We start from the raw sequence: 21,988 nt of genomic DNA, 5'->3' as shown, positions 1-21,988 counted from the left end.
ATCTAGTCAGCCACTCTGCCCTGGTATTTCTTTCTCTGCCCTCCCCCTTGTGTCTGTGCTACTACTCCCCAAATCCAGACCTCAGTACAGATCGTAGTATAAGGCAGTTATCTATTGCATTTAACCCATCACATCTTTAATCCAATACTCACTCATGTTGCTAGTGATCTTTCTACAATACTTCCTAATCATGGCAATTCTCCAGTCCTCTCAACCCCACCACCACCAAAAATAGCACTCACTTCACACTTACATTACTGAGTATCCAAAGTCCAAACTTTCTAGCAGGCCTCCATCTCTTGCCTCAACTCCCTTTGAAGCTGGATAATCCCTGTATCCTCACCAGAACACGGTACTGACCATCCTTCCACATACCATTGAGCTTTCTTACCTTGTACCTTGCTCATTCTATTCCTAGGGCTAGAATAAACTTCTCTCTTTGTTCCTCCTATTGAAATCTCACTCCTATCTCAAATGCCAATTCCTCTGGAAAACCTTCCTTACTTTTCACAATCTTCCTCTGAGTTTCCAAAATACTTCTGTTTGTACCTCTATTATAGCACTTTATTTTGCCTCTTTTTTATAATTATTTGTTATCCCTCCTATACTATAATCTCTTGAGAGCAAGAATCCACTGTCATTTATTTTTGAAACTCTTATATCAATGTTTCTTAAATGCAGTCACTGATCACCTTTGTAAGAATCACTCAGGACTCCACAGATTTCCACATGCCTCGACGTATGAAAACCAATGCAGGAAATCCACATTTAAACAATCTGCCTGGTTCATTCTTGGGCTTATAAAGTTCAAAAACCACTGTACTACATTACCCAGGACTTAAACACTGCTGGTAGGTGTTCAACAAAGGCTCACATGGCTAACAACATACCTGGTGGTCATAGCTGGCTTGCATTTGTTCTTTTCATAGACTCACAGTGTCAGGGCCAAAGGACTTCATTTCCTTTTTCAATTAAAAGATAGGAAAAGAAGAAAAAGTAGAAAATAGTATGTTTTCAGATACTCTAAAAAAGAAAGATGATGACCAGACCAAGTAGGATAAAGAAGGAAAAGGTTGTGTGAAGGGATCCTTTTCTGGGTCAGAATTGCTTAGAAACATGGCCCAGTAGACACAGTACTGCTTGGTCGGCTGCCTCAACTCCTATGCTTGCTAACATGTCTCCAATAACATTAACATTAACATTACCCTTAGTAACAACAAACACTTATCTGGAACTTTGATGGGCCAGGGTCTTTCCTACTCCCCAAAGAACATGAAAGTAATACTCAAATCCCCAGATAAGTATTACAGATGAGGAAACTGAAGTCTAAATAGCTAAATGGCTTGCCTCAGGACACAGAGCTAGTTGGTACCAGAACCAGAATGCAGACCCAAGTCTATCTGGCATCACAGCCTCTGCTCTAACTGCTAACCCAAGGCTATTATAAAATGTAAGCCCATGAACAATTGAAAAAACTTAAATGGGTGCAAATGAAGAAATAAGAAAGAAGGGGTTGGAAGAGTACCAAAAAAGAAAAAAACAAAAACCTGAGATAAAAAATCTGACAGAGGAATAAAAAGAAAGGGGACAGGGCGCCTGGTTAGCTCAGTCGGTAGAGCTTGCGACTCTTGATCTCAGCTGTAAGTTTGAGCTCCACAATGGATGTAGAAATTACTTAAAAATAAAATCTTAAAAAAAAAAAAAGAAAAGAAAGGGGACAAACAAGGAAGACAACAGTTCAAGGTTAGTATATTTTACTTTAGCATACTATTTCTATATGTGATACTATGTGTCTGGGCACAAACTGGAAGCAACTAGGTTAGGAAGGATTTTTGAAAACTGTATTTCAGTGTTTATTCTTGGATTTTCCTCACTTCCCATGCTGTAATTACCACACAGAGATTGGGATGTAACTAGGTATGACCATAAACCATATTACATTATAAAATAAAGGCATCAATTTCCTCTAACCTCCTCAGAAACCAGACAACTCTTTAATAGAAATCATAGCACTACAACTCTATTTAAAACCAAATGTTTTCTCACAGGAGGTTAATAGGAATGAGCAAATCCAACTATAGACTTTCCTTTTGAAGGCCCTCTTACCATATAAAACTGTAAAATCTATAGTGATAACGTTTTATTGTATAACGAGGAAGTTCTGAGAAAATCAAGAGAAAAAAGCCAAAGAAGTTTATGAAACTCTAGGCTATCTGCCAGATTCATTATCTGTCATTTCCATTTTTTTTCTTTATACAAATTAGTCGTGATTTACCAAACAATACAAAAGACAAAAGAAATGAAGGCAATAATATTTCAAAGATTTTTTTCCAGTTCATCATTTCCTCCTTTTCATCACCACATCTATCATAGTCACTTATGCACTTTCCCATTAAAAAGAGATAAAAACAAAAATACAAAATATTGTTTTTCTGGTAACACAGCTGGGTCCCTGAGGGAGTCAGGCAGCACTGAATCTGCCCCCACCCTGTATCACCCCAATAACCACAAATAAAAATGATAGGAGGTCTTTGGGAGCCTTGAGACTTTCAACTTCTAGAGCTAAAGGTGTATTGAGGGGCTGTGCAGTCCTTGGAGTCAGGAACACTCCAGAGGGAACATATTGTCTATTCTTAGACAATATGTTGCCAATATATCTTCAGAAAGTTCTAAGTACTTACAAAATTAATTTCATTTACAGAAAAGGGAACATCCTGACTCCATCTGTCTAACTAAGATCTAATAGCTTCCCCATAAATGCTGATTTTGTTCTGGTATGCTTTCAGATGCTTATCCTCCATGATAATATGAAAGAGCACAAGCATCAAGGAGAAATTAGGCTATGTAATTAAGACTTCAAATAAAACTGAAAACATTTTCACCTTTCTGCACTTCTTTTGGTCACAAAGGCTCAATGTCATTTAATGACTTGTAACCAGGGAGTCTTGTAGATTGCTTGGGTTTCTTTTTAGAAACTATGGACCAAATAAACCAACATTTTAAGAATTTAGTGAATACATTCCACACATATACTCCTTTTCTTTCTACTGCTCCCTAGATAAAACCAATGCCTCTGCGTCACTAAATTTGGCATCTTTCAGACCCGTAATCCATTCCAAATCCCAATCTCCATGTTGAACTGAGTTAAACATTGAAAAAAAAAAAATCTTTTCTTCTATGAATGAGCTTTCCAACTAGCTTAATCTCCTCCAAGACATCTGCTTTCTGATGAAACCCAGGAGCCTCCAACTCTGAGCAGAACATTTACTGTGTGGTCTTAAACAGACATATGCATAGATTCTGCCCGCAATATGCACTCCAAATTTGGATAAAACTTTCTATTTGACATAATGTTCTATAAAAATGATCCAAGAGATGACATATTTTAAAGCTCCATACCTCATTTACTGAAATATGTCCAAATATAAAATTCATACAGGAAAAAATAAAAAACCCACAGCATCATTTTTAGAAGATTGGCGAATGACATTTAGGCGTGTTCTAATAAAATAACTAGCTTTTGCTGCCATCTAGTGGTAAAAACTATGTAGTGAAATCAGAGTTAACAAGAAAACATAAAATTGGCTTGCACCATCACTGGTCTAGAAACAATGGGAGTCCAGTAACTTTCTGGCAACTGACCCCTACCAATGACCATCATCCCAAGCCACGTTGTCTTCACCAAAGCATAACAACATAGCTTAAAACAAACAAGCCCCACCAATATTGTGTCCCATACCAATTGGTTTATCACAGGGATTTCAGTTCTGAATAACCTGCGGTGCTCATTAAAAATTCACACGCCCATATTCCACACTCCTAGACAATTAGAGTCAAAAGGTTCTAAGACGGGATGTGGACATCTGCAGTGTTTTAAAAGCCTCACAGGTTGATGAAAACCATTGAACCTCCCACACCCAGGCAGGCCAGAGTTCCAGGTGAAAGAAAATTTAAAGCTTATTTCTTCTTTCTTTTCTTTTTTTTAAAGATTTTTTAAAAAAAGATTTGCTTATTTTAGAGAGAGAGAGAGAAAAAGAAAGAAAGTGTGCAAGTGTGGGGGAGGCAAAGGGGGAGGGAGAGTGAAACCCAAGCAGACTCTATGCTGAGCCCAGAGCCCCACATGGGGCTGGATCTCATGACCCTGAGATGATGACCTGAGCAGAAACCAAGAGTCGAATGTTTAATCGATTGCACCACCCGGGCGCCCCTTTAAGATTTTATTTTTAAGTAATTTTTAAAATAAACCCAATGCAGGACTCGAACTTACAACCCCAAGATCAAGAGTCCAAGCCCCGCCCCCCCCCCAGCCGAGCCTGTCAGGCACCCCACAACTTAAAACTTACTTCTAAAGGAGGTTCAACTATGGCACTGTTTCTCAAAGTGTGGCAGGCTGACCACCTGCATCAGATGAATCACCCTGAGATTTTATTAAAAATGAGGGTGTCTGGGCACATCCATAGACAAATGAATTACAATTTCTAGGGGGAAGGCCCAGGAATCTACAATTTAAATAGGATTCCAACAGATTTTTGTACAATAGGGGAACAAATCTAAATCTTGACAAAGTAAAAGGACATTGCAGAAACGTATCTTGGAAAGGCTGTTATTAATGCTATGGTGACAAGATCAGATAACTTGAATTAGTCCATCACTGATTTCATTTGCAGCTGCTACTGCTCATGGTTGGGAAAATATGGTTGATATTCACATAAATGTTCTGATCTCTGAAGTGTTTCCTTCTTTTTTTAAATCTCTTAATATAACTTATGCTTTTTCTAATTGTATATTTGTTGTAGAAAATATAGAAAATAGAAGAAAAATAAAAAACACCTATAACTTCACTAACCAGTTATCCACTGACACCACTGGTATATTTTCTTCTAGTATTTTCTCTTCAAACATACATAGTTGAAGCACATATATAGATTTTAATCTTGCTTTTAACATTTCTGAATAAGCATTTTCCTGTATCTTCAAAAGTATCATTTCAAGACAGTATAATACTTTCATGTCATTATAGTATAATATATAGTGTAAACTTTTGTTATAAATAATGCAAAAAATGAATAGCCTTGCCTACATCTCTGATTATTTCCTAGAAAAGATTCCTAGTGATAAAACGAATGAGTCACAGAGTGTGAGTTTTAGGTATCTTGATACACTCTACCAAACTACTACTGTAATCATCACTGAGGTCGCCCATCTCACCACACCTTTACTGGGCATTGGGTTTTATTATTCTTTTTTAAAAAGGTTCTGCCTACTTGAGAGGTAAAAAAATGTTGAATGAGCATTTCAGCACTGAAGATGAGACCATGAGGACAGGTTGAAAGGTAGGAATACCATCTACATAAGGAGGAGACTGATACCAGAGTATGAACATCTCACTTGCCATGTTTAGGATTAAGTATTTTTTAAAAAGTCAATAATACGAAAGTCCAAAAACTCTTCTAGCAATCCTCATATTTTTAGCTAAGTCTACATACTGTTTATTTGAAAGTCTAAATATGGTTGCTTTAAAAGTTAAAGGGCATTTTAATTAACTAAATGTTTACATAAAGAGACTTAACTGCACTTTATCAGTACAATAAAAACATGGAAACAAGTTTCTGTAGAATGAAAAACAATATAAGAAGGGTTACCATAAAACCAATATTAGTAATCTATGATGAAAACTGCAATGCATTTTCAAAAGATTTTTATTTTTGAGCTCATAGGAAAGAAAGGATGATGAAACCAAAGAGGTAGAAAATAATCATCACCAGCAACTGTGGATTATAATGGGAGAACTACAGTCAGCTGAGAACTTTTTCCCATCTCTTTACTAACAAGTATTCTTATCCAAGAGTATTTTTCCTTAATAAATGAAAATAAGAGTGTAATTTTAAGTGAATGTGAACTCAATCACACTCTTTCACACTCCACAACCACCCTTCCAGTCCAGATCAGTCAACCTGTGACTCCTCTCTCACTCTCCATATATTAACAGGAACAAATATTAATACAATTCTACCTCCACAATATGTCTTCCCCCAGCCTTTGTCCTTCCTATTCCTCTCCATCCCCTCTAGCACGTACAGTCTATAGAATCAGGTACAATTTTCCCTCTCTAGGCCCACTCCACAGTCCCATTTCACCTGTCAAATACAACCTAATTTGAAGTCACTCCACTTCTCAACTGTGTCCGATTTCCTATCTCAAGGACACTACCAAAAATTATTCCCTCATCCTGCTGCCAAAAGTATTCCTTTACTCTAGAATGACCTCCCATTCCTGCTATTAAAAATCCTAANTCTTTAGAGGCCCAAGTCAAATGCTACTTTCTTCATGAAGCTCTCTTAGACCCCCTTGGTTGAAATTAATCTTTCTTTGACAATCTCATGACCCTTTGAGATTAATTTGGGACACTCCTCTTGCTTATTTCCCACTATACTATGATTGCCAAAAAGCAATTTATCTCTGTATTTAGTGCTATCTACTGGGTTGAGGGCCTTGCACACAGCACACACTCAACACATGTTGGCAGAATTGCTTTACTAAATTTTTTTCTTCAACTTGACGGTCTTTAATCTGATGTAGCCCCAGAACCTAGTGCTTCCAAAGAAGCCAAATACTCCAAGCTGAACAATGTCTGCTTCTCCACAAACTGTACCATTAATTACCTTTTGTTCTTCTGTTTAATTCAAGATCAAGGAGGTATGCAAGCAGAGAATCCCAACACGGATCCCTAAACCAAAATCTACAGTCAACACTAAGCTTTTCCCTAAAGCTCCCCCAGGGCCTATGGATAAGCCCAGTCACTACACTGGCTGTGGGAAGCTACACATCATAAGGACTGTCACCTCTAACACTTTTCTCCACATGGGAGGGAAGAGGTAAGTCATGCCAATGCACTATCTGGATACATCCACCTACAGAAATACCTGGAAACCTAAAAGTACCAGTATGAAGGCCAAAGAGGAAAGGTCATCTCTCTAAGAAATGGTGAAGCAGCAAAATGACAAATAGTTCATTCACAGTTTGCTGGACCTGGTGAATAGCATCCTGAAAGAGCAGCACATTCACATTTACTTTACCTATATGTGTGTATATGCATATACACACAAACAGGCCAAATCCTTCCAATACCTCATTCTACTTAAAATCCAGCCCAAAGCTGGACCATCTATCATTAGGATGGGATAGGACTGAATTCATGAGAACAGCTCAAAAGTTTTCTGGTGAACTCAGAAGGAACTCTTTCATTTCACAGAACTTTATTGAATCATATTTTGCTAAGAAGATATGCTAGCAAGAATTCCTAATCTCCTTCAAGAAAATCTGATTATTTCCATCAAAATGGCAGGACAATTAAAACCATACTTTAAGGTCTAAAACTATGATTTCTTTACACGAGGAGAAAGAAAAAAAAAGTGGTAATTCTTAGTACAAGGAAGAAAGGAACAACAAAATGAGTAATGGGTGAACACATCCTTTGTGTGACGGGCCTGATAATCACAGGTATAATATGGACACTTGACTGCTGGCACTTAGTCTTCTGTCTCACTTCTTTAGTAAGTTGACAGGCCATGGAATCATATTGCTAGGTTTATCACGAAAACCACTGTAGATGGGTATTTTTGCTTTCTAAAGCAATCAGGACTTTTAAGAGTCAAAGGTCACTAATACTGAGACCTTTTAGGGAGACAAGAATCACTGTCCTAGCTGTTTAAAAAAAACAAAGACAACAATTTATCATCTCATCAGACATTCTTTAATCACATCACTTCTCTGAATCAGTGCTACAGAAAAACACAGTTGATTCAGCAAAAGACTCAAATTCCAATCCTAGCTTTTTACTCATTTGACAATGAGCTTGGCACTCATCAGTCTGAGTCTTGAGTTTCTCATATGTAAAACAGGAGAACGGAATAATTCTTCAGGTTCCTTCCAGTTCTGATAACCCATGACTGAATTTGACCAGTCATCTACAAGATGGGACTCAGGCCTCTGACAGTATTAAACTAAAGTAATTATTTTCATCACACTTAAAACTCTCTCACAGAGTTCAGAGAAAGGTATGTCTGTAATTCAGTGTGAACAGAGCAACACAATAATGTTATTAGACAAGGCATTTCTGACACAAGACACGGTTATATTGCACAAAGCTTCAGTCGGGAAAAAAAAAAAGTTCTATGAAGAGGATGATGCAAGCTTCTCTGTGATCCTGCACCGAGAACTGGAGACATGATCCTGGAAGAAATCCTGGAAGGACAGTGCTTTAGCCAGCATCCTGGGATGGAGCCAGCAGAATAGAAGCAAAGGAACTGCCATTCTCCATACTCATCCAGCAAAGCCTGCTTCAATGTGCTCATGTCACTGTACAAATATCCCTGGACTCACTCCAATTTCAAGGAGGAGAAGGAGCTGGAAGTCTGGGTAGCACTGAGCAATGCAAGCCAAAGAGATGGATGATGTGCAGCAGTCCCAAAAGGCAAGTGGCAGAGGAAGAAACTAGGGAAGGTCACGTGAATTAAAAGCCTGAAATGGAAAAGTCTAAGTTGAAAAGGAGTAAGAGAAATAGTGGGAGGAAGCGGACTACAAAGAAAGGTGATGAAATTCTAACACAAACATACAAGAAAAACAGTTCAGAAGGAAGTGCAGGGTAGTAACAGGTGAATGGTGCAGTGGGAAAATGTGTAGGGTGCTTAGTGTTGTGTCTGCAATATGCAGGTAATGTTAAATGAACAGAGGATGAATGAATGACAGAAAGAAGGACCATTCAGTCAAGACGTAAGTGAGAAAATTGCTAAGAGATGGCAGTGGTATATGACAGGGTGAGGAAAAGCAGTTATGCCAGGTGACTGACATTCAAGACTGATAATTATGCTAATGGAAAGAAATAACACCGGATCTCCTATAGTGGAAACCAAACAGACTGAAAAGAAGCGTAAAACAGGAAAAACAAGCATGAAATACTCCCAGAAAAACAAAAGACCCTGGGAACGTTTTTACCTTGAAGGAAGAGCACAAAATATGTTGTATGTTGGATATTTTTACATTGTTTTCTCCTTGGTTAGGAGACTTATTAAATTTTCATGCCAAGCTGGCATAAATTCAGGAGAAGCAAAAAAAGAAGGACAAGATATTGTATAAAGTACTAAAAAAGAGTCGGAAAATAGTGACAGATCTATGGCAAGCATCAGAAACCCATATTTAAATGGTAACAGTTCTAATCCCAATAAGACAAAAGTCTTTAAAATAACAAAGTCTATTTTAACAAGAGGATTGCCAACCAAAAATCATACTTATTTTAAAGCAATATGTAACACAATAAAAATGCATAAGTAGCTTAGAACTGGGAATACTATTTGGAGTTCAATAAAATGGCATTTGATCTATAACACAAGTGAAACATAAAGAATCCTGTTTCCTGAGAATAATCCTATTTCTGCAGAAATGTGGCCCCTCTGAAAAACAGTAAAAATAAAAGGAGCTATCCTAATTCTGGAGGAACTTTACTAAGTTTTTTAAAGAAAGCAGATAAAAATCCAAGTGAATAAAAACAAATTCAATTTGTAACAAGACTTTTAATAACCTGATACTTTATTGCGGGAGGGTTTCCTCAGCCCTTCATTTATTTACCTTCAGTGATTTCTGAACTAATCTCCTTTTAACTACTTGGAATAAAGTATCTGATTTTTAACAGAAATGTGACTGATCTAATATATGACTGATAATGATGGACTAAGTAATGCAGTATTTGTTGTAAAACACAATTTTCTCTGGGATATGTTTCAAATTCCTGTTCTAGGGGACATGTGACATACAACTCAGGTTCTGACACTGAATCTGGGGCAGGGGTATGCAAACTGCAGGCCGCAGATCAAATTCAGCCCACTGTCTCCGTTGTCCTGCAAGTTAAGAATAGTATTTACATTTTTAAACAATAGAAAATCAATCAGACGAATATTTTACAAAATGTGAAAATTACAAGAAATGTTTTATTGGAACACAGCCATAGTCATTTGTTTACATATTTATTACGTATGCTTGCTTTTATGCTACAATGGCAGTGTCGAGTAGTTGTGACAGTGACCGGACAGCAAAGCCTAAAATACTTACTATCTGGCTTTTTACAAAGAAAGTTTCTGATCTCTGGTCTAGTGTGAATTAGACTAGCAAGGAACTCAGGAACAAGAGCTTAAGAGCTTAATCAACTAATTTAAAAAATACTAGTAATTTAAGAACTAAGAATTCTTTAAAAGCTGATGAAAACAGGGAAACTATATCTCAAGCGGTTTGTGACACATTTAGTAAAATGTATAATTCTATGAATGCACTAAAGTGTTCAACTAAAGAACATCAGATAAGAACAGGTGAAAGGATTTATGCCACAAAATAATGTTGCTGTTGAATCTGAGAGGGGAAATGGAAGTATATCTAGGCCTTCCAAATTCCTGGTATTTTTCAAGAGATTCACAGACATTTAGCCAAACTATAGCAGAACTACTACGCATGTAGTTGGAGAAAGATGCATAAATTTGTACCTTTAAACACTTACAACTGTTGTCAAGAACCACTTGTTTAATTACTTGTAAAAACCATTGAAATTGTATAAAGTAAAAGACTATGTAGGTTCTCTGTGGGTCCATTTCGTTACACAGTCTTCAAGTACAGAACACTGACTATTGATGTAGCATGTGCTCTTTCTTCTTTCCTTCCTCTCATTTTAAAAAATTTATCCTGTCCCTGTTTTTTGCCCTTGAACATCTGTCTTAAAGTAATATTACTTGCATTTTGGTTGAACCACATTGATGTATAAATTCCACAATGCAAGCATATGTTTATCCTCTAATTCCACTACGATGTCTAAAATAGAGCCAAGCATGAGAGTTCAATAAATGATTTTGAAGTTGATTCTCTGTTGTATGTTATCAAAATGTACTACAAATATTCCAAGTCTGAATTCTATATGCAGGGGCAATGTTTTATTACTACTTTACATCTACTATGCATGGCTGCCTATAGGTAAAATTAATACTGTAAAGGTCTAACGTTGGTGTGAGAAGAGGGGAAGAAATCAAACACTTGAATAATTCAGGTTTAAAAGATCCAAGGTATTCCCCTACTTCATCATTTCTAGGAGAAATTCAGCATAGATAAAGCAATGTGATTTGAAGGAGATACCATAAAATGATAATACAACAACAACAAAAAATTTAAATGCTCATTTCAGCAATCTCAAACAAAATGAACAATCACATTGACTCTAGGTAACAAAAGCTGTCACTACTAGGAATTATCAGCTCATTAGAAAGCAAAAGTCTGTTTTCCCCTTTCAAAACAAAATTTATAAAACTAAATTCAAATATGGTTAGAATAAAGGGTTAGTAGACACAGTTACACAACAAGGATTTTCAATGTATTTTCAGAAAGAGAGAAGTAGCACCTGTCAAATCTGTCAAAAGCCTGAGCAAGATTTTGACAATTCTTCCAGTGAACTAAATTTCTTTAGATGTGGAACTCCTATTCTGAGGTCTTCAAGATGTGGCTATGAAACATTAACAATCAATTACTTAATGAGCAAATTCCTAATGAGTGCCTTCCAAGGACACAGATACTACTCTAGGCACTGAGTATACAGCAAAGAACTAGATAAACAAATCCCTGCTCACATGAAGCTTATATCCTAGTATGGGGGATCATACCAAAATGTAATAATTTAACAAGGAAATGTAATCTATTAGCAAATGTAATATTTTAACAAGGCAAATAATAGTTGGTGATAAGTGCTCTGCTGAGAATTACCATAAAGTGATAATGTAACAGAGCAACTAGATTGGCTACTCTAGACTGGCTGACCCGGAAATACTTCTCTTTTGGTGATGTCTGAACTGAGGTCTTCATGTTCTAAGAAAAGGCTAGCCATTTGAAATACAGGAGAGCCCAGAAAGAAAAAGGGACACCTATTGCAAAGGGCAAAGACAGAATGAACTTGGCCTGTTGAGGTACAAAATAAAGGGTGGTGTGGGTGGAAGAGCATAAATTAGAGGGGAGTAAGTAGTAGAAGATGTGGCAGATATCAGTCCTGATAAGTAACCTGGGTTGTATTACATCTGTTAGATGGAAGCCACTGGAGGGTTTACGCAGGAATGAGATCTGATCACTCTGGCTGCTAACTGAAGCAGAGTCCAAAGAGGGACAAGACAGAAACCGGGAGCCCTGTTAGGCATTTACTGCAGTAGTTAAGGCAAGTGAGGATGATAACATGTACTCTGATGGAGTTAACAGAGGAGAGAAATGGAAAAAGAGCATTCAGGGTGTCTTAGAGCTAAAGACTAAGACTTGATAGATCGGATAGGAGGGCCTTTCTTTGTGTAAGTAGTTGGCTTTCATTTGCCTTCAACATTCCTAGTAAACAAGCAGACTTCAAGAAGACAGACAGGAGTGTGAGTCTTGAGCTCTAGGATCAAGTTTGACTTCCTGGTGAAGATTGTTCTTAAAGCCCAATGATACAAACCTGCTTATTTGTATCTCTGAGTAATCAATGCTCTTTAGAAGAGGAAGCTTTAGGAGAGTAAGAGTTAATAGACACAATTTCATAAAAATGATATATATAAACAAAAGGGTCTATAAATTATGAGCCTCTTTTAATTGATAAAGGATTGTTATTTTAGAGATGAGATTCTTACCATTGATAATCAGAACAATTATCCTCGAGAAATTTAAGTGCACAGACTGGTTTCAGATTGCCTGCCTATGAGTCACAGCCTCCCCACTTACCAACTAAATACATTGGGCAAATCACTTAACCACTTAGTGCCTCAATTTCCTCACCTATAAAATGGGGATAATAGTAAGTATGTCATGGTGTACTTGTGAAGATTAAATGAACTAGTACACATAAAGCAATCAAAATAATATCTGGCACATAACCACCACTCAACAAATGCAAGTTGGTATTATTATCTACAGTCTCCCTACACTGTACATAGAAGTGTGTTCACACTTCAGTTTTCTAGTTAGATGCTTGGTAAGAGATGAAATCAAAGATTCAGAATAAGCTAGGGAAACATTTGAAAAACCCTCCTCAAAAAAATAGAGACTGGGAATTTGGCAGATTAGGCTGTAGGGGTGCCTGGGTGGCTCAGTCGGTTGAGTGTCTGACTCTTGATTTCAGATCAGGTCATGATCTCAGGGTCTTGAGATCAAGCCTTGCCAGGATCCACACTCAGCAGGGACTCTGCTTGAGACTCTCTCTCTCTTTCTGTCCCTCCCCTGCTCACTCTCTCTCTAAATAAATAAATAAAATCTTGGGGAAAAAAAGTAAACTATACACGTGCCAGTCATTCCTAAATCTCTCATCTCTAGCCTTGACTCAACCCTGGAGCTCCAGATTCATATACCCCGCTACCTGCTGGACACTTGACCTGGTACTTAATAGGCATATTATTGGAATAAAAAGGGAAAACAATCAATATTCTCTTCAGTAAGCGAATGATCAAGTGACCAACTCCAACTGCAAAAACTCTTGGCTCTGCTCCCTAAGTAACAAAATCCCTGCTGGGAATGACATTCTAAATTTTCAAGCAACATACTGAGAAAGTACCCAGTCCGGTCAACTAAATGAAACCTCAGGCATTGTATCTGTTCACTTTGGCATTAAGGTTTTGCAATTATGATTCTAATGCATGTATTGTTTACTATAAGTCACCTCAAATAATTTCTTAAGGTATGCAGGGAATAAGGAAATAAGTAAAATGAAATGTCAGGTGCCATTAGATGACCCCTATGCTCTGTTACCTGAGCACACTGGCTGCACACTTTTCAGCAAACACAACTCTAAGTTGTCTTATCCTGGACCATGACTCCAATTACCAACAATGATGTCAATAGGGTGACATCCCAGGTAGACTAGGACAGTCCCAGAAAAATTCTAATAGCATGGCCTTTCATTCTTAAAAAATATTTAATTGGGTGAGAAATTATAAGGCTATCTACATACATGATCACCAAGAACTCTGTAGCATCTAGCACACATGCATGCATTTATTCAGCTAATATCTCCCAAACACCAGGTGCCAGGTCCCATGTTGGGCTCCAGTACAATGCAGGATTCTAGCACAAGAGTATAAGTCCTGAATAGCGAAGGATGTATGCAAAAAAGGATCATATGTAGATCAAGAGCGTTAGTAAGAGTCTCTGAGTTACTTATCACATCTAAGACATGAGACAAGCAAAAACTACATTTCCTTAGACAATAAATAGATAACCGGATATATTAGACAGATGTTATACATAGTGTGCATCAGTGTTTGGGAATCTGTACGTTTGTATAGTTTGCTTTTAGAAAACATGCATAAGAATTCATGAGCATGAATGTTGAACTTTTGTTGTAGATGTAGATTGTTGAATAAATGGCTAAGTGCTTCTTGCTACCATAAGTGTGAATAGAAAACAGATGGTAAGGAAAGATGTTTACTTTTATAAGCAAGTAGCATAGCACACAACAGAAATAAAGGCATCATTACAACTATCTTTCTTTTCTCTAACTTAAGGCACTATTTCTCCTATGACCTTCAAAACAAAATACAGTTCACACATTTTAGGCTGATCTTTTCCCCCATTAACATAAGTAGATCAGGAAATCTGAATTGGTTCAGTTTTGATTTCTTCTGAATTAGATATACTATACAGATTATTTAGGCAAATCACTGACAAATAATCAAGCATATCTTAAGGACTTTTATACACCCACTATACTTAAAAGCAGTTAACAAAGCAAATGCCCCTGATACTTTTAAAGTCAGCAAGTTTGAAATGTTAATCTTAGAGCTAGAAGGAATCTAAGGTGCAGGGTGACTCTAACATACTATCTTGATGGGAATCCTGGTAACTTACATGAAGAAGGCTACAGATCCAATGCTTAGAACTGTTGGTTGGTTAAAACCCTTAAAAAGATGATCTCTAGGGACCCCTCATTTTACAGATCATGATACTGAGGCCTGGTAAACCCACATTGTAAAAGTGGATAAAGTATGACTTTGAAACTCAGGCACACTTTGTAACCTCTTCCCAGATCTCCTTCTTTCTGTGGGTTTCTAAGAACATTACAGAACTTTTCTCAGTTTCTCATCTATAAAAATGAAAGTAATACTTATCTTGTAAACATACTATGAAGATTAAATGAATTTGTGTTTATGAAAATATCTGGCACATAATAGACACTCATACATGTTAATTTCTTTCCTTCTAAAGGGTGACTAACTTGAGAGACATACGGCTGGTAATAGGCAAGAGGCAGGGCTAGAATCAAAAAATAGGATCCCCTTTACCACTCAAAAGGAATTCAATTATTTCTTAAATAACTTCTATACTTAAATCACACCATAAAATACAGCTTTAAACACCTGAGTTGAGGGGTGGGAAGGGTTACTAAAGTAAATGTGGAACGCTACACTTCAAGAGGTATTTCCTAGAAACAAAGTAGCAACAGAGTCAGGAAGTTTAATGAAGGAAGTATTACACTGGCTACCTTTTTAAAAATGACATATACTCAGTTTGTACCTGAAGGCTACCCTTCTGGAAACAATGGTGTAGAATTTTGCAGCTTTAATGGACACTTCACAACACATATTTCAGAATTAATGTTTGCAACAAATATGTACCAAGTGTCAATCATGTACAGGGCCTGCTGGATTACATGACATGGATCAGACTTTGGTTTTGTCCTTAAAAAATCTTAGAATCTGGTAGAGAAAAGAGGTAGACTTTGAAGAATGATTAAAAAACATAACTGTATATTAAGCCTCATGGAAGCTGAAAGGTTCAAAGTCAGCCTGTGGCGAGGAGTTACTTAATGCTATCTACTTAAGGATAAAATATTCACTGCATTAGCAGTGGGTACACGTAGCATAGTAAGTTGTTTGAATTGTGTTAACTAAATTCTAGTCTTGTTTCTGACGCCAACTAGCTATGTGAAATTGTCAAGTTACTTGATATCTTTAGGTCTCATGTTCCTCTTCTGTAAAATGGTTGAGTTCAAAAGGATGATCTCTATCTAAACCTCCTTCAGGCTTTAATAGTTCAAATAACACGATAATGATGATAGCAAGAAAAACCATAGCTTATATGTACCTCGCACATATTATGTGCCAAGCACTGTGCTAAAGTGCTTCATTTGTATTATGTTTATTTATCTTCAGAACAATCTAATGAAGTTGGCATTATTATCCTTAATTTACAGGTGAGGAAAAGGAGCCGAAGCAGTATTAGAGGGGCCAGAGTCGCGATCTAAACAGAAGCGGTCTGACCTAACCCAGGAGTTACCCTTAACCGCTACACGCAAACTCCCTGAATTCACGAAAAATCTCTTATCTATTAAGAAATATGTAAAAAGAAAAGCTTGGAAAAGTGTCCTTCCTGAGAGGCGGGCAGACCTGAGTTAAAGTCACACTGTTTCACCTAGTAATAAGGCTGTCGCGCCACTTCCTCCGCAGTGGTCCCACGCTCCCACAGCTGGGCACACCACCGAGGGGCCATACGCCGTGACCGTCAGAGGCTGGCCCGAGCCGAGGCTCACCGAAGGACGCAGGGGTGAGGGTGGGGGGTCAGGGGAGGCCCCGCACCCGCGCGGGCAGAATGGGTACCTGGGCTGCCGGCTGCTCCTGCGGGCTGGTTCTCCCACCACTCGTCTCCAAGATCATCTGCCATCTCCAGGCGGGACTAGTTGTGAGCGGACCACCAAGGGAAAGCGGGCAGTCGCAGGTATTCTCGCCGCCTCCAAGCCGGGAGGTCGGCCAGCACTGGCTGCTCGCACGCGGAGCCTCTCCTCAGACACTGTCGCCTCCGCCCCGCGGCAATGACGTCACACCTCCGCCCCGCCTCCCCAGCCACTGCACCCATCTGGTCGCAGTTTCCACACAAGCGCTGATGAGCAGGCTCTGTCTGGTAACTCAAAATAAATCCTCACAAAAGCATAAAGACAAGAAAATGCAAAAAAAAAAAAAAGAAAGAAAGAAAAAACACCAAAAAGATTATCTTTTCAACTTTTTCAAAACCTTTTGTTTACTTTTCTTTTCTTTTTTGCCGAAAAGCTATTGACGAAAGTGTGAAACAGGATGCTAAGACAATTTTTCTCTGTTCGGTTTCAAAAAACTTCATCAGCGGGAGAAGAGCAGAGCACGTGGGTGTGTTTTCGTTTGTGTGTCTATGTTGGGGCGCCTTTGTGGATAGTTTGCTCTTGGGAAACGTGCGCAAGAATTCATGACCATGAATGTTGAGCCTTTGCTGTAGATTTGTGTACTGCTCTTTTTATACAGTATGGACTGAGAAAATGTTGATTGGTCCGGAAGGGCTCGCCCACGAAAAGACTCTAGTGGTCCGGAGAGTTGACAGTCTGCGGTTTCCTTTACACCCTCCTCCATTGTGTTTCCCACCGCATTTTGTGGAACGAGAGAAGCGAGTCAGTTGCTGCTTAACTACAGGTAAAAGACCTACAGTACTTCTTGTTTTACCTTCAACGTGAAGTGGCAGAGATAGGATTGATGGGTTATTGAAAAGTAAAGTTAGATAAGAAACACGAGTATGGAAGAGGAAGTGTCATGACCAATAAACATATGAAATGATGTTCTGTCTCCTACTAACCTGGGAAATAAAAAAGAGACCACAATGAGATACTGTTTTTCATGCAGTAAATTGACAAAATTAAGGAAGTCTAACATTACCAAATTCTAGAAAGTACATGCATCAATGGGCATTCCTTTACCTTACTAGTGTGAATGTAAATCGGTAATAACCACTTGGAAAAGCAATTTGGCACAATCTTGTAGAAGTAAACCTACACACCTATGATCCAGCAATTTCCACTCCTAAATATACACACTTGGGAAACTCTTGGATACTATAGAATATTCACAGCAGCATTGTTAGTAATAGCAAAAAAGTGGAAACATCCAAAATGTGTTTCTATAGGAAAATGGATAACTACATTATAGTATAGCCTACAGTTAAGCATGGGAAATGAATCAACACACGTAATTACGTGGATATACTTTGGAAACACAATGGTGAGTTTAAAAATGCCAGATGTCATTTTATAAAGTTCAAATACAGGGAAAACCAAGAATTGTTTAGATCAAAAAGTACACATGCAATTTTAAAGAAAGAGTGGTAAGCACAAAATTTACCATATGGAGTAACCAGGTGATAGGATTAAGAAGAACAAAGGTAATGTAAGTTATTGGCAAATGTCCAACTTAGGTAGAGTGAAGAGTTCATAGATGTGCATTAAATTCTTATGCTTTATAGGGCACCTGGGTGGCTCAGTTGGTTAAGTGACTGCTCAGGTCATAATCCTGGAGTAGCAGGATCCAGTCCCCCATCGGGCTCCCTGCTCAGCGGGGAGTCTGTTTCTCCCTCTGACCCTACCCCCTCTTGTGCTCTCTCTCATTCTGTCTCTCTCTCTCAAATAAATAAAATTTTAAAAAATTCTTATGCTTTCTAATTTATAGGTATGTTACATATATTTTTGTGGTATTTAATAATATTTATTTACATAAGTTAAAAGATAAGGGAAAAATCCACTTATAGGAAAAAGACATTTTCAGTAGAGTTAAATTAGGTGCTATTTAAGAACTCACTAAGAATTCCAATTAATGACCCAACATCTCAGATGACACTCAAAGCTTCCAGACAGTTCTGCTGCCTTTCCCATGGGAGTTCACTTTCCCACTGTCCCTGATCTTATGGATCAGTCTTCCTCTTGTGCCCTGGATCCCAACCCCTTTTACCTTATAACCTCTTCCACTTCAGTAAGTGGCAGCATCGTCCTCCTTGTTGCATTGTCATCTGATTCATTGCTAAGTTTGGAGGGATCTATCTCCAAAATATACCCCAAATCTAATCATTTAACCAACCTTCTCATCACTTCCACCACTACAACCTTGGTCTGAGCTAATCATCTCTCTTCCGAGCCACTGTAATAGTCTTCTAACCTGCTTTTCTCTTGGCATTTTCTCTTGTTCCACCTCAGTCTTGCTTCCACACAGAAAGTCGTCAGAATCATTATGTCACTCCTCTTAAATGCTTTATTCATCTCTTATCACCTTCTTGGGGATTAGAATTGCATCTTTCCTATTCACCACTGTGGCCCCAGGACCACAAACAGTACCTGGCACAGTAGACACTGACAATATATAGAAGATCTGACTGAATTTGAACTTCCTTTACTCTGATTGTTTTACTTCCTAAGCAACCTGATAAGTTTGTTTCCCAAGTCAGCTTTCTTTCTGGCAACAGATACAAAAAGTCAGCAAACTAAGGCCCCAAGCCAAATGCTGGAACATTTGGAGATCCAGAGCTAATGGGGAGATACAATCTGATGGAAGCAGGGCCACATCATTACAATGAGATTTGATGGCATTCCTGTCTTGAAACTTCTATTTTCTCGATGAATTCTTAGACCTAATAATGATCTGGGATGGTGGTTCCCAATTCTGGTGGAATTCCCTGCAAAGATTTATTAAAAATACAAATTCCTGGGTACTACCTCCCAGAGGTTCTGATTGAGTAACTCCAAGATGGGGCCGGAGAATTCAATTCAAGAATGCTATGGAGATCTGATGCACTGCCAGTTAGGGGAATGGCAGATATCTGGCATTAAATGACATTTTAATAGCAAAAATGACAGAGGAGAAATGAATCAGGTGGGTTACCATGATATCTTTCTGCTAGTGTGTTTTTCTTGATTTATCTAGTGAACCTTTATAGTGATTTTGTCCACAATAAACAACCACTGAAACACCCTCTCTCCCCTCCCCATCCCCACCAACTTTCACATCTATGTGAAACCAAGGGTTCCCTTGGAATTCATTTTATTAACATGAGTCCATCTAGATTTGATTTATGTATATGGTGTCAGGGTTGAATCCAATTTCACTTTTTCTCTTGGATAAACAGTAGTCCTAGCATCATTCATTTAAACAGTCTTTCCTTTCTCCAGTAATCTGCAGTGATAGCTCTATCATAAACCCAAGTTTATGGGGCAATTTTAGGACTTCATGTTCTGCTCCACTGCTCAGTGTCTATCTTTATTCTGATGTCACAGTGTCTTCAATAGCCTTTTCATTATTTTCTATCCTTTTATCTCTTCGTGTTTACCTTCAGGGTGAAACTTCCAGTTCACTAACTGTCTCTTCAGTTATAACAGTATGCAGTGCTAAACCCATTAGATTTAGAATAGATTACATATATTCTGGGAAAACTGCTCCTGTATTTCTTCTTTACGCTCACACTAATACCTCACTCACCATGCTTCTGACACCTGGTGTGTGGGTTTTCCACACATCAAGCAATTCTCTGTGACACCACACCAGTTGGGTGTCCTATGATTCAATTCAGTTCTAATGCTAACCTGAGGTAGCACAAACCCCAGAGGTTAAGAGCTCGGTCCTATAAGACTGCCCACCTTCCACCTCAGATGCCAAAGATTCCAGGTTGTCACCTGTACTTCTGACCTACCGGCTATAATCAGAGTTTCCCATGACCCCCTTGTTGGATTTGATCATTTGCTAGAACAGCTCATAGAACTGAGAGAAATGCTTATGTATATGGGTTTCTTATATAAAAGATACAGATGAACAGAAAGATGAAGATAGGCGTGAGGTCCAGAATGGTCCCAAGCACAGGAACTTCTGTCTCCGTGGAATTGAGTGTGCCACCCTGCAGACACGTGGATGTGTCCCCCAACCTGGAAGCTTTCTGAACACCACACTTTGGGGTTGTTTATGGAGGCTTCATCATGTAGGTGTGACTCATCATTCACTTAACCTCCAGCTCCTTTCCCCTTCCTGGAAGATGGGGAGTGGGGCTGAAGGTTCCAAGCTTTGAATTATAACTTGGTCTCTCTGGTGACCAGCCTCCTCCAGGAGCCCAACAAGTGGCACTTTATTAGAAAGAAAGACTCTCCTATCATGCAGGAAATTCCAAAGGAATTTAGGAGTTCTGTGTCAGGAACCAGGGTCAAAAACCAAATATTAGAACAAAAGATGCTCCTTGTGCCCTTATCACTTAGGAAATTCCTCCGGTTTTAGGAGTGCCAGGAACTAGGGACAGAGTCATTGTCTTTTTATTCAAACTGCCCTCTTTCATTATGACTTTGAAGCAATACTGTGAACACCCTGCTCCATTTTCCCTTGGTTCATGTCTAAGCTTCCTTGCAGCTGTGGTAGACCATTTTCATCATGCTGACAGCTTCCCTCCCTGAGCATCCCTACTGTCTGCTTCTCTGGTACCACGGGATCTTGCTGAGCCCAAGATTTAAAGACGTTAATGCTCCTAAGGGCAACTCTCAACCAAAGGGGAACAGGCATTAGTAGATAACTGTTCCAGGTTCCCTGTAATTTATCTTTTTTTTTTAAGATTTTATTTACTTATTTGAGAGAGAGAAAAAGAGGTAGAGAGAGAAAGCACAGAGGGAAAAGCACACTCCCTGCTGAGCAGAGAGCCTGATGTGCTCAATCCCAGGATCCTGAGATTGTGAACCTGAGCCGAAGGCAGACGCTCAAACCAACTGAGCCACCCAGGCAGCCCTCTGTCCTTTTTCTGAGATGCACTTTATATAGCTTCTTAAAGTGTCCCAAGATGGACACTTTATTGTCTTTTCTGTGTTTCCTGGCTCTTTTCCCCACTCTCTCGCTTGTACTTCCTGACATCACCTCCCACATAATCTACCTGCACCCAAGTCTATCTTAGGGTCTGCTTTGGAAACAACCTAAATGAAGATAGTTGGAATTATAAATACCCAAGACAAAATTTTGAAATCTGTTTACTCACTGATCAGATGGCAAACAAGATGATTGGTTGTGCTAAAACAAAATAAAACAAAAACAAAAAACCTCTGGTGTACCGTAGCATCTCAATTACTGAGACTCAGTCACTCTACCTGTGGTAGATTAGGACGAGGTACAAGTGAAGGGGGAAACTTGTGTATGGTAGCTTAGAAGAT

At 38.6% G+C, this 21,988-nt stretch overlaps 1 protein-coding gene across 3 annotated transcripts in view; it reads right to left on the bottom strand.

The window, feature by feature from the left end:
- The window catches only part of CMSS1 (cms1 ribosomal small subunit homolog), a 392,506-nt gene extending 375,639 nt beyond the window's left edge, over positions 1 to 16,867 (bottom strand). Inside the window, exon 1 of one of the 3 annotated variants that reach the window (XM_040621148.1) lies at positions 16,632 to 16,867. In XM_040621148.1, the coding sequence (XP_040477082.1) occupies positions 16,632 to 16,688 (57 nt within the window). In that variant the 5' untranslated portion in view covers positions 16,689 to 16,867. The remainder of the gene's footprint in view (positions 1 to 16,631) is intronic. The other 2 variants (XM_040621146.1, XM_040621149.1) reach the window with 2 other exon arrangements.
- Between the last annotated feature and the right edge of the window lie 5,121 nt (positions 16,868 to 21,988).

The sequence above is a fragment of the Ursus maritimus genome, unplaced genomic scaffold (genome assembly GCF_017311325.1).
Source record: "Ursus maritimus isolate PB19 unplaced genomic scaffold, ASM1731132v1 scaffold_4, whole genome shotgun sequence".
Taxonomy (NCBI): Eukaryota; Metazoa; Chordata; class Mammalia; order Carnivora; family Ursidae; genus Ursus; species Ursus maritimus.
Note: the sequence above shows the minus strand (reverse complement) of the source record. Positions and strands in the feature narration are given on the sequence as shown.